At 38.8% G+C, this 15,511-nt stretch overlaps 2 protein-coding genes across 3 annotated transcripts in view; one reads left to right on the top strand and one right to left on the bottom strand.

The window, feature by feature from the left end:
- Positions 1-15,511, top strand: part of hnf4b (hepatic nuclear factor 4, beta) — a 457,854-nt gene that overhangs the window by 149,582 nt on the left and 292,761 nt on the right. The gene's annotated exons all lie outside the window — the stretch shown is intronic.
- Positions 1-15,511, bottom strand: part of phlpp2 (PH domain and leucine rich repeat protein phosphatase 2) — a gene marked incomplete at its 3' end in the record, with an annotated part of 60,026 nt that overhangs the window by 13,599 nt on the left and 30,916 nt on the right. For both annotated transcript variants that reach the window (XM_084404515.1, XM_084404516.1), the window contains 4 exons: positions 14,000-14,125; positions 11,468-11,622; positions 6,048-6,194; positions 2,775-3,005 (listed from right to left, as the gene is read on the bottom strand). In XM_084404515.1, the coding sequence (XP_084260641.1) occupies positions 2,775-3,005; positions 6,048-6,194; positions 11,468-11,622; positions 14,000-14,125 (659 nt within the window). The remainder of the gene's footprint in view (positions 1-2,774; positions 3,006-6,047; positions 6,195-11,467; positions 11,623-13,999; positions 14,126-15,511) is intronic.

Raw genomic sequence — 15,511 nt, 5'->3', positions numbered from 1 at the left:
AAAATCAACATTTCCAACCTTTTATGAAATTGAAAGCAAGGGCACACAGATTATGATTTATGTTATGATAAGTTATGTTAACAAGGGTTGATACAATAACGCCTTTGAAGATAAAATAAGATGAAATAAATCACTAGATTTGTCAGTTTTCCAGATTAGTGACATCAAATATTTGTTGTTGGAAGACCTTGCACTACTGTGCAAAAGTTTGGGGTTGATTAGATTTTTCTCTATTCATAAGTCTCTTATGCTCATCAAGGCATTTATTTGATCACAAATACAATAAAAAGTAATATTAATGTGAAATATTATGCAGTTTAAAATAATTGTATTCATACATATTTTAAAAATGTCAGCATCATTACTCCAGTCTTCAGTGTCACATGATCCTTCAGAAATCATTTTAATATGCTGATTTGCTGCTCAAGGAACATTTCATATTGTTATAAATGTTGAACACAGTTGTGCTACTTAATATTTAATATTCTTAATACTTTATTTTGAAAGAACGTTCAAAAGAATAGCGTTTATTTGAAATAGATTTTTTAAAATCAAATTATAAATGTCTTTACTGTCACTTTTGATTGCATCCTTGTTTAAAGCAGCACTCAGTAGCTTCGGGATTTCTTCGCTGTATTCTCGCTTTTTGCTCGCAGGTTTCTCTCTAGAGCTCCCCCCACAGCTTCGGAAAAGATATTTGAAAACACTGTTGTAAAAACTCATTGGCGATTCTCAGACACCAGAGGCTAGTAGATCAACGACATCAAAGCAGATGGGATATTCTTTAAAACGTCTTCTTCCTTCGGGTTCGGACAGCGTGAGGGAGCGCAATAATGACAGTATTTGAGCAGATTTCTTTTGGCCGTAAAGCAATTGTTTACATCGCGAGACCTGATATCACGCGATACTTCCTGCCGCGGCGGCCGGCGGCCCGGCGTCTCAAAGTTGCAAGTGCGAATTTTCCGCTCACGGGCACCAGGGGGGTGCGAAACGACCACCATTCAACCCGAAATAAGTAATATAACCATTCCAATGACTCCGGAGCTGTTCAGTTAAGGTAAAAAAGTTACTTAGTTCACCTTTAATAAACTTAAAGCTACACTGTGTAACTTTTTTAACTTGTTTTAGCAAAAAACACTTTGTTCTATCAAAAGTATATGTGCTCATTAATGTGTAATTACTTCCACCAACTAATAAAGTATTCTCGTAAGCATAAAATCTGCCATTTATAATACACACGAGCGAGTCGCTCGAATGGCGGCAGCCATGTTGCGCCTCCATCTTGAAAATACATTCGCCAAAGAGGGACATACCTGGAAATTTAAGCTTTGCCTTTCGCTCAGTGACACTCAGTGACACCGTGTCGAATGCGAGGGGGAGATTACTCACGACTGCCGGCAGATTTGAAAGATTGCTTAAGATGGAGGATCCCGCCTATTTTCGAGGACATGTAGCAGAGTCGTCAAGGAAGCGAAAGAGAGAATTAAAACGTCAACGCGACAGGCAAATCAGCAAGACCAAAGTCAATATTGGAGTAACTTTTCCCAGATGGAAAGAGCTCATGAGGAGCAAAGATTTTAAAACGGACACCGAAGTTGCCTGCTTTCTTCTCGACAGGTAATTCAGCCTATTTGTGTAAATTCGAAGTTTTATAGTTGCTTGTCTAACCATAGCATGGTTGTGCATAACGCCAGAACGACCTCTAGTATAATGTTACTTTTCCTCGCGTCAATGGTGAAAAAGTATTGTTTACCTTGTAACATAAATCTGTGCTGCGACGGATCACAGGTGATGAATAGTTTTAAAAGGCGCAATTTTTGCGAAGTCGAACTGGAAGCAATGTTAATCTTGGAATAATACGGCCACCGTAGGAGTTAAAACCCTCTCGGAACTAATATTCACTGGGTAGTCATATACAATTTCACCGCTAGATGAGGGAAAATATCACACAGTGTAGCTTTAATTTAATGAAAAAAACCTTCCTGACCCCAAACTTTTGAACTGTAGTGTAGAAGCAGGTAAACTCTAAAGGCCCTTGCACACAGAGTCCGAAATTCGCATCCGAAATTTTCGCACGTTAAAAATTAAATACGACCTCACGTTATGTCAATCACGCTTGCACACTGCCTCCGAAACTTTCGTCCGTCATAAAAAAATTCGGATCAGGTTCGATTTTCTGCGTTTTTCGCATCCGTAGCAAGCATTTTGAATGGTGTTTTGACAGTTCAGAGCCACCGAATCACAAATACGAAAAAACACATACGAAAATTTCGGACTCAGTCTGCAAGGGCCTTAACTCTAATTTCCACATTTCGTTATCAGTGGAGAATGCCAGGTCATTCTTTTTTTTAGCACCTATTATCTATTTTGTGGTGTGATACAAAAACAGCAAACCGTGGCTGGATGCTTTATGTGTCAGACAGATGGGCATTTTCAAAATGGGCTTCTTTTTTTTTTTGCCAGAATAATCTACAAAGAGGCCCAGATTTGAATGCTGAAGTCTGGCTGCGTGAGACTAGCGACAGGGCCACCTGTGAGAACAAATAGAGCTGTGCTGCTGTCAACTCTGTGATTTACTGATAGGTGATCTTATTACATTACTATTGTATATTGATCCTACATTATGCATAAAGTCTGAGCTGAGAGTAATAACACACTGACAGGTGACAGACAGAAGAGAGAGAGAACGGAGGAACAGAAGGAGCCCGACAGTATGACGCACAAAGATAGATAGATGGAGAGAGAGAAAGAGGAAGATGTTTCTAATAGCTCACCGTAAATCAATACTCTTAATGTGACTCATTCGTAGCAGACTGCACAGATTCAGAGTCTCCACCCTGTTCCCAGCCATCGCCAGCTTGTCCAGGGCACAGAGCCGCTCCACCACGACCGGGATGTGAGGAAAACCGTTGAAGGAAAGTCCCAAGCTGCAGAGCTGCACGAGGCTGCCCAGCTCCTCTGGAAGAGAATCCAAGCGATTCCCATCCAAACACAGTGTCTGTAAGCTGAAGAGAAAATGGTCTATGAAATCACAGCCAAACAGACTCGCTTTTAAGATATGGGAAACGATATGGGATGTGGGGACTATTAAAAATGCTGGTTTGTCAATACTGTTTATTTGTTAATATTTATAGCTGTGGGGGTTTAATAGTAAATAGCCTATTAGTAAATAAAGCCAAATAAAGTCAAAAACTAATTTTTATTACATAAATGGAAAACTTTCTTGGCTTTACCATCTTTTTAAATGCTTTATCCTTGCCCCAGATCCCAACCTTTTGTCCACAATAGTGGACTACAATACCACTTACAGTTATGCAATATTATAACTATATTTCTTATGCGAATCATATTTCTTATGTGCATATATGCTATTATTAATAAATGTAATTGTTTATTGAACACTGGTGTCTTTTTTGTTCATATTTCTATGCCTAAAAACATCTCCCCCTTAACTGTGGTAAAATTACCAGAATGCATTATATTTATATATAAGAATTCATGGCCTCTCGTATAATGTTGCTTTAATAAATGAACATATATGAATGATAATATAATATAATATGATGTAATATAATGTAATGTAACTGTAACGTATATGTTCTGTTTTTTTTCTTCACTCTGTTCCTGTTTTTCTGAGTTCCTAGTTAGCTTCCCCATTTTTTTATTTGTTTCCTTAGTCCCTAATTTCCACACACCTGTTCTGTTTCTATTTATGTTCTCTGTGTACTTAAACCCTGAGTTCTGTCTGTTCATTGTTTCGCCAGTTTAACGTGGTTGTGTCAATTTATTTCTCCTACAATCTCCTGTGTATTCCCAGTTCAGATTTAATAAAGATGATTTTTGTTCCTGAATTCCTGCGTTATGCACTTCAGTACAATCACAGCCGTTAGTTATTTCCCCATTCGCCTGCATGTTTGAGTTTTCATTAGTCTCCTAAGTTACTGATTGATTAGTTATTCTGTTATTGCTGTCCTGATTACTTCCCTTTGTTTGCCTCATGTTCCTTTGTCCGTTCTCGTTTATTCAAGTGGCCACAGCTACCCGTTACAGAAGGACGGACCCTGATATTGACTTATTGATTTAATCAAAATGGACTTACCAGTGGTGAACCTCCTCCACCTCCCCGAAACGAGGAATTTGATGGAGTATTTGGGCTGGATACTCCAGCACGAAGCACTTCCCCTTACAGCCCGCGACCCAGAGCCCAACCAGCAATCACCCTGCCGCGATCCAAGAGCCATCGCTCCTGAGCCTCAAAACGCGTCTGACCAGATGCGAGTGCCGGCAACGTCGCCCGTCCTCTATAATTCTCCTGTGCTTCCAGTATGCCCTCCCAGCCTTCCTCTCCCGCCTCCTCTTCAGACCTCAGCCTGTCCCTCTGATCAGTTTCCGATGTCCCCCGTCAGCCCCTCTGCCTCTCCACTACCTCCTCTCTGTGGTGTGGATCCAAGTCAGGACAGCCGTTTACCAGTGCCGCCTGAATGTATGGATCCCCTGGCTCTGCCTACAGCCGTTGTTCCTGCCGCTCTACCTCGTCCTGTCGTCCAGGCCCCTCTGCTCCTCCCTTCCTCAGCTCCACCAGGGACTATCGACCTTTTGGCTCCACCGGGTTCCCTCGATCCTCTGGCTCCACCTTGGTCGGATGTCGCCGCTACAACGCCAAGGACTTACGAGTCATCCGCTATGCTCCGTCTCTCCACCCCTATGGCTCCGTCTGGCTACACCCTACCGCTGGTTCCGCATCGGCCCTCAGTCGCCCCGTCTCCGCCTCAGTCCTCTGGTACCCTGGCTCCCCCTCAGGGGGTCATTGCTGCTGCTCCATCGCGGCCTCTGAAGCCTGCGATCTTTCTCTGGACCATCTGCTCTTCGTCTGCATGTTGGGCTCCTCCACCATTGGCTCCGTCATCATCCATCGTCCGTATGGGGTCATGGCTCCTCCCTCCTTCGACTCCTCCAGGCTGAGCTCTGGGCTCACGTTAGCCTGTGTCTGATCCTGGTTCCTCCTTTGCTCCTCCCACCGCCTGTGGCTTTTTCTGCCTGTATCTGCTTCATAGGCCAGCCCTTCACCTGCTCCTTATCCTCCTCCAGAGCTCCCGCCCTCCCTCCTCAGTTGGACCCTACGCCGCGAGGACACGCCTCTCCATAGGGGGGAGTGACGTGTCACATTCACGTTCAGTTTCTGTTGGTTATTTCCCTGTTTGCCTGCGTGTTTGAGTTCTCATTAGTCTCAGTTACTGATTGATTAGTTATTCTGTTCAGCTGTGTCCTGATTAATTCCCTTTTTTGCCTCATGCATTTATACCCTGAGTTTCTGTCTGTTCCTTTGTCCGTTCTCATTTATACAAGTGGCTGTGTATTCTGATTCTCCTGAGTTGTCCTAAGTGTTATATTAAAAGATAATATAATATAATATAGCCTGATGCTGATAATTTTAAGGACACTAATATTGACAGATATGGTCAGCACTATCCAGTAAGATTCCACTGCAGGCTTCCTACATGCTCAGAGCACCTCATATAAGCTGAGCAGTGAGCAGTAAAACTAGGCTGATTTTTATGCTTGATTTAATCTGGTAGCGTAATATGCACGGCTGAACTTCATGCATTTTACTGGCTCATTTTGAGGGTGAAAAAGAACTTCGCTTGACAGGCTCTTTGGTACCACACCGACTGTAATTGCAGGAGCAGTGGTGCTATAAAGCACTGAATAATTTAAATACAATCATGCAAATCAAAGGATTATTTAGATTATAACCCATAATCACACTCATTATGTTGTGCAATGTTTTTCAAATGACCTACAAGGTCCTACATTTGTGCACTTACAAAAGTTGAGCTGATTACAAAAAGAGAGGCCATTTTGGCAATAACAAAAATGATCAGTGACTTCAGAAATGTAACTAAACAAGCACATATTTTCTCTTTTAGATCAGCTACAAAAATAGCAACAAACAAACAACAGTATATTATTTGCAGGTTAAAATCTGCCCAAAAGAGCAGCCGCAGATGGTGTGTTGTGCACAGTAAAGTCGTGTAATGTGCGCTGACCTCTGGAGGTTGTCGATGTGGGCCGGGATCGCACTGAGACCATTGCAGGACAGATAGAGCTCTGTCAGTGTCAGGATCTCACACACCGACTCCGGGAATACGCCCAGGCCATTGTGAGAAAGGTTCAAGCTCTTCAGCTGGGCAAATCTGCGGAAATATTCAGTGCTCTTAATGGACAAGGTTATTTCCTGATGATAAGACTCTATCATAAGACATGAGAAACACTTATGCATAATGGACTTACAACAAATGCATTTAGAGAGCAAGCCGTTAGAAGAAGCCTGCCTAACTGTTTCTCTAAATGTACAGTATCTCTCAAAAGTGAGTACACCCCTCACATTTCAGCAAACATTTTAGTATATCTTCTCAAGGGAACATACTTTAGAAATGAAACTTGGATATATTTTAGAGTAGTCAATGTGCTGCTTGTATAGCAGTGTCTATTTACTGTCCTCTGAAAATAACTCAACATACAGCCATTATTGTCAAAATAGCTGGCAACAAAAGTGAGTACACCCTAAGTGATAATAGCTGGATGTTGTTTAACCATGCAAAGCCACATGTCCTAATTAGCATTTCATGTTTTTGTCTGCTTGACAGGACCATACAAATTTGTGTATCTTGTATAAGCAGTTCAAATTTGTGCTTTGAGTACAGTTCTCTCATACTGACCACTGGATGTTCAACATGGCACCTCATGGCAAAGAGCTCTCTAAGGATTTGAGAATTAGAATTGTTGCTCTCCACAAAGATGGCCTTAGGCTATAAGAAGATTGGTAAAACCCTGAAACTGAGTTACAGTACAGGCCAGGGTCATACAGAGGTTTTCCAAGATGGGTTTCCACTTGGAACAGGCCTCGCGAGGGTCAATCAAAGAAGTTGAGTCCTCGTGTTGTGGGTCAGGTGCAAAAGCTGGCTTCAAAAAACAGACGCATAAGTGCTGCGAGCATTGCTTTAGAGGTTGCAGAAGCGGAAGGTCAGCTTGTCAGTGCTCAGACCATACACCACACACTGCAACAGTGTGCATGGCTGTCGTCCCAGAAGGAAGCCTCTTCTGAAGCTGGCTCACAAGAAAGCCCAAAAACAGTTTGCTAAAAGCAACCTGTCCAAGAGCATGAATTACTGGAACCATGTCCTGTGGCCTGATGAGACCAATATAAACTTGTGTGGCGACGCCCTGGTAAGGAGTACCAAGAAAATTGTGTCTTGCCTACAGTCGATCATAGTGGTGGTAGCATCATGGTCTGGGGCTGCATGAGTGCTGCTGGTACTGGGGAGCTGAGTTTCATTGAGGGAAACATGGATTCCAACATGTACTGTGACATTCTGAAGCAGAACATCATGCCCTCCCTTCAGAAACTGGGCCGAACGGCTTGATAACGACCCCCAAACACACGACCAAGATGACAACTGTCTTGCTGAGGAAGCTGAAGGTGAAGGTGATGGAGTAGCCAAGTATGTCTCCAGACCTGAACCCTATTGAGCACCTGTGGGGCGTCCTCAAGCGTCCAGCAGCTCGGTGATGTCATTATGGAGGAGTGGAACAGGATCCCAGCAACAGCCTGTGCAGCTCTGGTGAACTCCATGGCCAGGAGGATTAAAACAGTGCTTAGATAACAATGGTGCTCACACAAAATATTGACACTTTGTTTTGACACAGTTTTGAGATGTTCACTTAGGGTGTACTCACTTTTGTTGCCAGCTATTTTGACAATAATGGCTGTATGTGGAGTTATTTTCAGAGGACAGTAAATAGACACTGCTATACAAGCAGCACATTGACCACTCTAAAATTTATCCAAGTTTCATTTCTATAGTATTGTCCCTTGACAAGATATACTAAAATGTTTGCTGAAATGTGAGGGGTGTGTGAGATACTGTATATAAGGCCAGAAACTGTTAAAAATCACCTTTGTAACCGTACAGCCAACACATCACCATACGAGATGTCAATCAGTGAATCCTCAAATGTGGTATTTGAGCAGAAACTATGGTTCCCATGGTAAATTTCTATAAAGGAGCTCCCTGGAGACAAATTAAGTAAAGAGACATGTGCAATGGAGATGTCCGACAGTTTTGATCCAAATGTAGACAATATGTGTTCTGGAAGACCAATTTAGTAGTCATCTTTATTATCCCATGGGGAGACTTTCAGTGAATTTTGCGGGCATGACAAAAGGACAAGAAAAATCATCAAACATCAAACACCTTCTATAAATATTCAAAATCAAAATAAGTAATCTGCCATATAAAATTAATCTCTTCATTATTACATGTTCAAGTCATAAAATCATAAAAATGTAAGTTAGATGTCAGAAAAATCAGAAATTAATACTTTTATTCAGCAAGGACACTTTAAATTCACAATGTTACAAAATATTTTTATTTCAAATAAATTAAATAAAGTTTATTAAAGAATCCTAAAGAAAAAGTACATCACAATTTCCACAAAAATATTAGGCAGCATTATAATAATTTATATAATAATTATAATTTGAGCATCAATATATTACAATGATTTCTGAAGGATCATGTGACACTGAAGACTGGAGTAATGATGCTGAAAATTCAGCTTTGCGTCATAAGAATAAATGACATTTTAATATTTATTAAAATAGGAAAGAGTTATTTTAAATTGTTATAATATTTCACAATATTGCTGTTTTTATGTCGTTTCTATTTTTGATCAAATAAATGGAGCCTTGGTGAGCATAAGAGACTGCTTTCAAAACCATAAAATCTTACAAACTTCCCATTTCTTTTTTATTATCAATGTTGAAAACAGTTGTGCTGCTTAATATTTTTGTGGAACACATGATACATTTTACAGGATTCTCTGATGAATAGAAAGTTGAAAAGAACAGCATTTATTTGAAAAATGTATCTTTTTGTCACAATATAAATGTCTTTACTGTCACTCTTGATCAATTCATTGTGTCCTTGCTGAATAAAAGTATTAATTTCTCTCTTAAAAAAAAAAAAAAAAGGTACAAAATAATAAAATAACCACTCGCTGTATAAATGACTTTTACTCCCAAAGTATCTTTCCAACATTATTTTATTGCCGTACGTGTGTGTGTGTGTGTGTGTGTGTGTGTGTGTGTGTGTGTGTGTGTGTGTGTGTGTGTGTGTGTGCGTTTTTGCTGCTATTACAGTTTAATTTCCCTTTGAGGATTAATAAAGTAGTATGATATCATACTGTATCGTATTGTATCAAATCGTTTCAAACTAAATGACATCATTGCATGCTCTTCCTGGTCTCTCCTGCCCAATTTCCCACACTCCTGTTTCCTTTAACTGGCTCAATGGCTTTTGTATCCTTGTTACCACAGGCAAATGACGCTGTCAGACGGGGCTCTTCATGGACGAATGACTGCCAAAGAGCGCTCATCCAGCCCAGAGCAACCGCCTGGCACGACAAAACACCCCTGAGCGAGGCATCTTGCAGCGACACAAAAATGTCTATAGCACGAAACCTAAATATCAGAGGCTGTGGCTATATGTGGTCCGATGTGCATGTTAAGAATGAGCCAGTCAATGCCTGTTGTGGTTGGGAGGTAAAGCAATGACACAGCCGTGAAGGTGGCAGCCTGAATCAGAACATACGCTGAGCTCTCGCCTCACACATACACACACACACATCACCCCACCACCACCATCATCCTACGCATCCTGCACCACCCACCACACACAGTTACTAAATATATGTCACAGCTGAGATGAGCAGAGAGAGCGAGAGAGAGCGAGAGCGAGAGAGCGAGAGCGAGAGCGAGAGCGAGAGCGAGAGAGAGAGAGAGAGAGAGAGAGAGAGAGAGAGAGAGAGAGAGAGAGAGAGAGAGAGAGAGAGAGAGAGAGAGAGAGAGAGAGAGAGAGAGAGAGAGAGAGAGAAAAGCCCAGAAAGGAGAGACATAATGGAGCAAGCATGTGTGAAAGCTCTCTGTGAAAGTAGTAACATGGCAGGGAAGCTTCCCTATTTTGGAGGGAAGTATATATATATATATATATATATACTTCCCTCCAAAATCAACAAGAAATAAGAAGCTTAACCTTATAAAGCCTACTGTATCATATTTAATACACAAATTTCTAAGGCCTCTAAATTATCAACATGATCAAAACCTGTTGTACACAATCTGCTACATGCCTTCTGTTGTCTGATCGGTAGTTTATACTTTTTTAGCAAGTTAAAGCCCTTTAGTATAATTCTAAAAATGTTAGTCTAAAAATAATTCTGTTTTTATATTGTTTGTTCATGTTCATTCACAGTGCATTAACTAATGTTAACAAACACATTTTGATTTTAATAATGTAATAGCAAATGTTGAAGTGAGAATTGGATAGAAGTATTCATTCTTATTTCATGTCAACCTTAAAAAACATTAAAAGCTTGATTTTCACCACAGGGGGACTTTAAGAGTTAACTAATGTTAACTCATGAAACCTTATTGTAAAGTTTTACCGTAATATTTCAAGATAAACACTTAATGGACTGAAAAAACTTTAAAAAACTTGATTATACAGCATTTTTTTGAAAGATCATGTTAAAATGTGAGTATCAAATATGATACATCAACGTTTATTTGTTCACCTCTTGTATTGCACTGCATTATATGGTTTGCTTCCGACAATAAAAACTACAGAGCCTTGATCAGTAACTATAAGCATAAAATATTATCTTAAGACAGATATAAAGTGACAACTGATATTTGTAAAGCTTTATAACAAATTTTCATCTTATTTTGTGGCCAATATATATATATATATATATATATATATATATATATATATATATATATATATAGCACCAAATTGCATATTTTTGTCAAGTTTGGGTATCTGAATAATCTTGAGCTACACATATGCACATTTTTTAAATTATGGGTTTAATAAACTATAAAAAATATTCACAAAAATATCCTTAAAATGATTTTTCTCTTGATTTTGGGGTGAAATATGACCATGAACAGAGTATTTTGCATGAAGAAATACACATGGCCCATTTACTGCTGTGTCCAATGGCCCATCTAATGATAACCGTACCGATTTAAACACCACTAATCATAGTTACTGATTAACATGAGATAGCATCATCCCCTCTGTAAGTTCCCATTTCGTGATGCTCTTATTGCTTGTATTTGCACAGAAGCGGCTGTCATCGACATAAGTGCATGTACAGAATAAATAGCTCTTCTCCGTGTGCATGGCAGCGCAACACGAGACCGCTTCCCAACGGAAACAACAGCCTAAATTTATGCACAAATTTGTAATTATGTAAATAGCATTGAAGAAAGGTATTTTTCGTAAGTACATCTGGCAGGAAAACAGAAACGATAGCTCTGTCCTAAATCCTAGAGCTTCTTTTCTGTCCACAATCTACATACAGCAGCCAAACCATCTAAAGCTGAATGCTGTAAATTCACCTGTTGAAGTTGATGAGTCCTCCAGGGCCGTCCAGCCTCACGAAGTTGTGCCGTAGGTTGAGGTGTGTGACGTCCTGGCAGTAGAAGAGATACTCGGGCACTTCCTCCAGACTGTAGCAGGATAAATCCACCAGACTTATAGTCTGAGACACCACCTACATGACAGTGTGGAAATACACGCCTCATCAACATGATCAGCATTCTGCTGCAGCCTATACACATCCAACGATCTCATAATGGTAATATCAAAATAAGGTTAGGCGTGACATAAAACCTTTGGAAAATCAATGTATTTGCAAGGCGTTTGGCTAGAATGGTTCATTGCTTGAATAAAATGGTGGAACAATGACAAAAGACAACCAATGTTACGCAACAAAATAGTTAATGATATACATAAAATATGAATACAAATATATTAATAGAAATTAATATAACCAGTAAATTAAAAAAATAACTATTTAATAAACATAATAAATATGTTATAAATAAGCTGAGATGTTATAGTGAGAACTCGATATTATATATATAATATGCCCGAAAAATCTTGTGTGTGTGTGTGTATATATATATATATATATTTGACTTTTATTTTATATGTCAGACTTTACAGGGTTAATAATAAGAATTACAATCATTTTTGTAGCGTAAATGTAGGCTGTTTACAGTCGCCAATCTATACAGCAATTACTTTATAACTTGTTTTATCATTTATGTTAAAACATGGCTTATTCAACTTTAAAAGTGCAAAAACACTGCTTGAGAACGGCTGAAGAGCTCAGTGGTGACATCATTCAGGCACTGGCGCATGAGCCAAACTCACATCAGTGAAATGAAGCACACTGTCATTACGTCACTGGAACAGAATCTGAGCGTGCTGGTTCATTCACCGTGGGACGGACTAATGTGAAGGGTCAATGACGTCATGCTCAGATTTGTGTGTCTACGTCTATTAATTCATTTTAAAAACATATTAATAAAATGCAATTCATACAGACATTTACCAGATTCATTTACATTTCATTCATTCATTCATTCATTCATTTACCAGAATACAGGTCTTATGATGAACATGTTTTCAATTTCTAAACTAAAATTAGTTGCCAGGCATTTAGTCATTTAGTCAAAAGAAGAAGAAAAAGGAGTCAATAAGAAGCTGGAAAAGACAGTAGCATGTGAAACAGATATAGTTTGGCGAAATCTTTATTATTATTATTATTATTATAAAAAAAAAAGAAGAAATATTCAAAGTAGTAAAGCATTTATGGTTTAAAATATTACTAATGTTACCACAAATAAATCTGGTAAATGATTTTTTGCATATATTATGACTCTTCAAAGCCTTTTTGCTTCAAAATATAACTAATATTACCAAAAAACAAACTCTAAAAATTAATAATGATATTTGAAGAAAATAAAAAAATTACTTTCAGAAATGTATTCAAGGTGTAAGGAAAATATGTTATTGCTGTTTTACTTAATAGTCACACCACTTGACATTTTCAAAGTTATTGCACATTTGCAAATTATTTTTAAATATTATTTTTTATTGCCACTGACCCCTAGATGTCTGGTGCTATTTAAGTAATATTTATGAATTAGCTTTATATATATACACAGTATATATATATATATATATATATATATATATATAAAATAATAATTATTATTATATATATATTTATATTATATTATTCTATTTAGCTTTTTTTTTTTTTTTTTTTTTTTTTTTTTTTACAATTTAATAATTGTTAAAAGAAAACTTAAGCTTAAACTTCAACTTTATTTCAGTTAATTGCCAAGGCAATATTTTCCATCTAATACTAGTATTTTATTTCAGCTTTATTTCAGTTCATGAAAACGTTTGTTGGAAAATGTAGCTTTAGTCAACAATGATCTGGACTGGATTGAAAGGCTCTTTTATTACTGAGCCAGTCAGACCTCACAGCACAGCGGCTGTAGTGATGCACATTAAGCACACACACAAGCACACACAATAACACACCACCCACACACACACACAAAACACACAAACGCTCTGTTTCTCATCTATCATGCCACCTCGAACAGCCTGTTACCTCAGGATCACCCTCACACACAATCGTTCAGAGCGCGTTTTGCATAATTCAGGAAGTTTCTGGTGTAGGGGAGTTAGCTGTGATCTCCAGAGATGGTCAGACCTCATTAGACTCCAGACACGCAGCCAGAGTTTGGAATGCCAATTAATTGGTGATTAAGACAAACGAGGACTAACAGAACACAGGGAAGCCGAACAAAAAAGAAACACAAAGAAAACAAACAAGTTCGGGACAATAAACGTGTGTGTTTAAAACACAAGACAGCTGTTTCAGCTGTTCACTGCAGGCGGTCGGTACGGTGTGTCCCTCCGTACCCAAAATACAAACACGTACAATCTGTGAGGGGGATTTATTGGAAAAGCGATAGAAGAGAAAACTCTGATCCGCTGTTGAATCACTGTGGGTTTCCTAATGAAATCTTAATGCATGTCTAGATTAGATAAAGCACATCACTCACTTTAGAGGCCTGCCGATGCCAGCGCTGGTAGTCGGCCAGCGTGTCGAAGTTAACGTAGTAGGTCTGGGCCTGCGGGCCGGCGGAGCTGAACATCAGACAGTGCTGTCTCCTCTTCACCTCTTCCACCTGAGCCAAGAAACGAGCATGTCAACTCTGTGGGTAATGAAGACACTATGTGCTTTGAAAAAAACACTTATGAATCTTAGAAAAAGGTTAACCTATCAGTAAATCCAGCACTCACTCTATCAACCTAAATATGTATTGTCTCTGATATTACAGAAATAATACACTTAAAGGGATAGTTCACCCAAAAATGAAAGTTGTCATCATTTACTTACCCTTCATTTTGTTCCAAACCTGTATGAGTTTCTTTCTTCTGTTGAACACAAAAGAAGATATTTTAAATAATATTGGTAACCAGACAGTTGACGGCACCCATTGATTTTTATTCCCCTACTATGGAAGTCAATGGGTGCTGTCAACTGTCTGGTTACCAACATTCTTCAAACTATCTTCTTTTGTGTTCAGCAGAAGAAAGAAACTCATACAGGTTTGGAACAACATGAGGGAGAGTAAATGATGACAGAATTTTCATTTTTGGGTGAACTCTCCTTTTAAGTGCAAACTCAATGTTTCAAATGTATTATAGTTTAAATTTATATTAAATGCAGTTAGCTGAACGTTTTGTGACCACTTAAGTAGGACTTAAGCACATCTTTATTTAATTTCGTAATTACTTCTATTGTCTTTTAAATATGGTTAAAGTGTACTGCCGAATGTATTGACAAGCGTTTATGGCAAACTAAAATATACTTTAATGTAATTTTTATTGAAACTTGTCGTCCTAGGTCACATATTTGAATACGTAAGTAATTATGAAGTTGCAATTTAGTACATTTAGGGTGTACATTTGTAGTTCGGTTCACTTGGTTCGTTTGGTCCGAACCAAAAACAAAACAAAACTTTTAGTCCTGGTCCGCTTAGCGCTCGCGTTAGCATTTTAACCCCGACCTAAAGGCATAGGGATATGTTCACAACCTGATTGGCCGGCTTTTATTACACACATTTTGCAATGGAACTTACCAAATGTCCAAAACAATGCTGTGTTCTGGGTTAAATGCCTACATATGATGGAATTTTGACCAGATGAGAACCCGTGAGTTCATCCTCTCAGTTCTCACGCACGCGTCGTGGCGCTCTCGCGAACTCACGTCAGAGGCCCACACACAAGAAAATGAATAGTGGAATAAAGTCGTTATTTTTGTTTGTTTTTGCGCACAAAAAGTATTCTCGGCGCTTGATAAACTAAAGGTTGAGCCACTGTAGTCACTTGGACTATTTTAACAATGTTTTTACTAACTTTTCTGGATCGGCAGAATGAAATTGCCAAGAGGACGTTGAAGGAGTGAGACAGCTCTCAGATTTCATGAAAAATATATTAATTTGTGTTTTCCGAAGACGAATGAAAGTTTTACGGGGATGGAACAACATGAGGGTGAGTAATTACTGACA

This window comes from Rutilus rutilus (genome assembly GCF_951802725.1).
Source record: "Rutilus rutilus genome assembly, chromosome: 3".
NCBI classification, from domain to species: Eukaryota; Metazoa; Chordata; class Actinopteri; order Cypriniformes; family Leuciscidae; genus Rutilus; species Rutilus rutilus.
The sequence above is the reverse complement of the archived record's forward strand: the minus strand, read 5'-3'. Positions and strand labels throughout refer to the sequence as shown.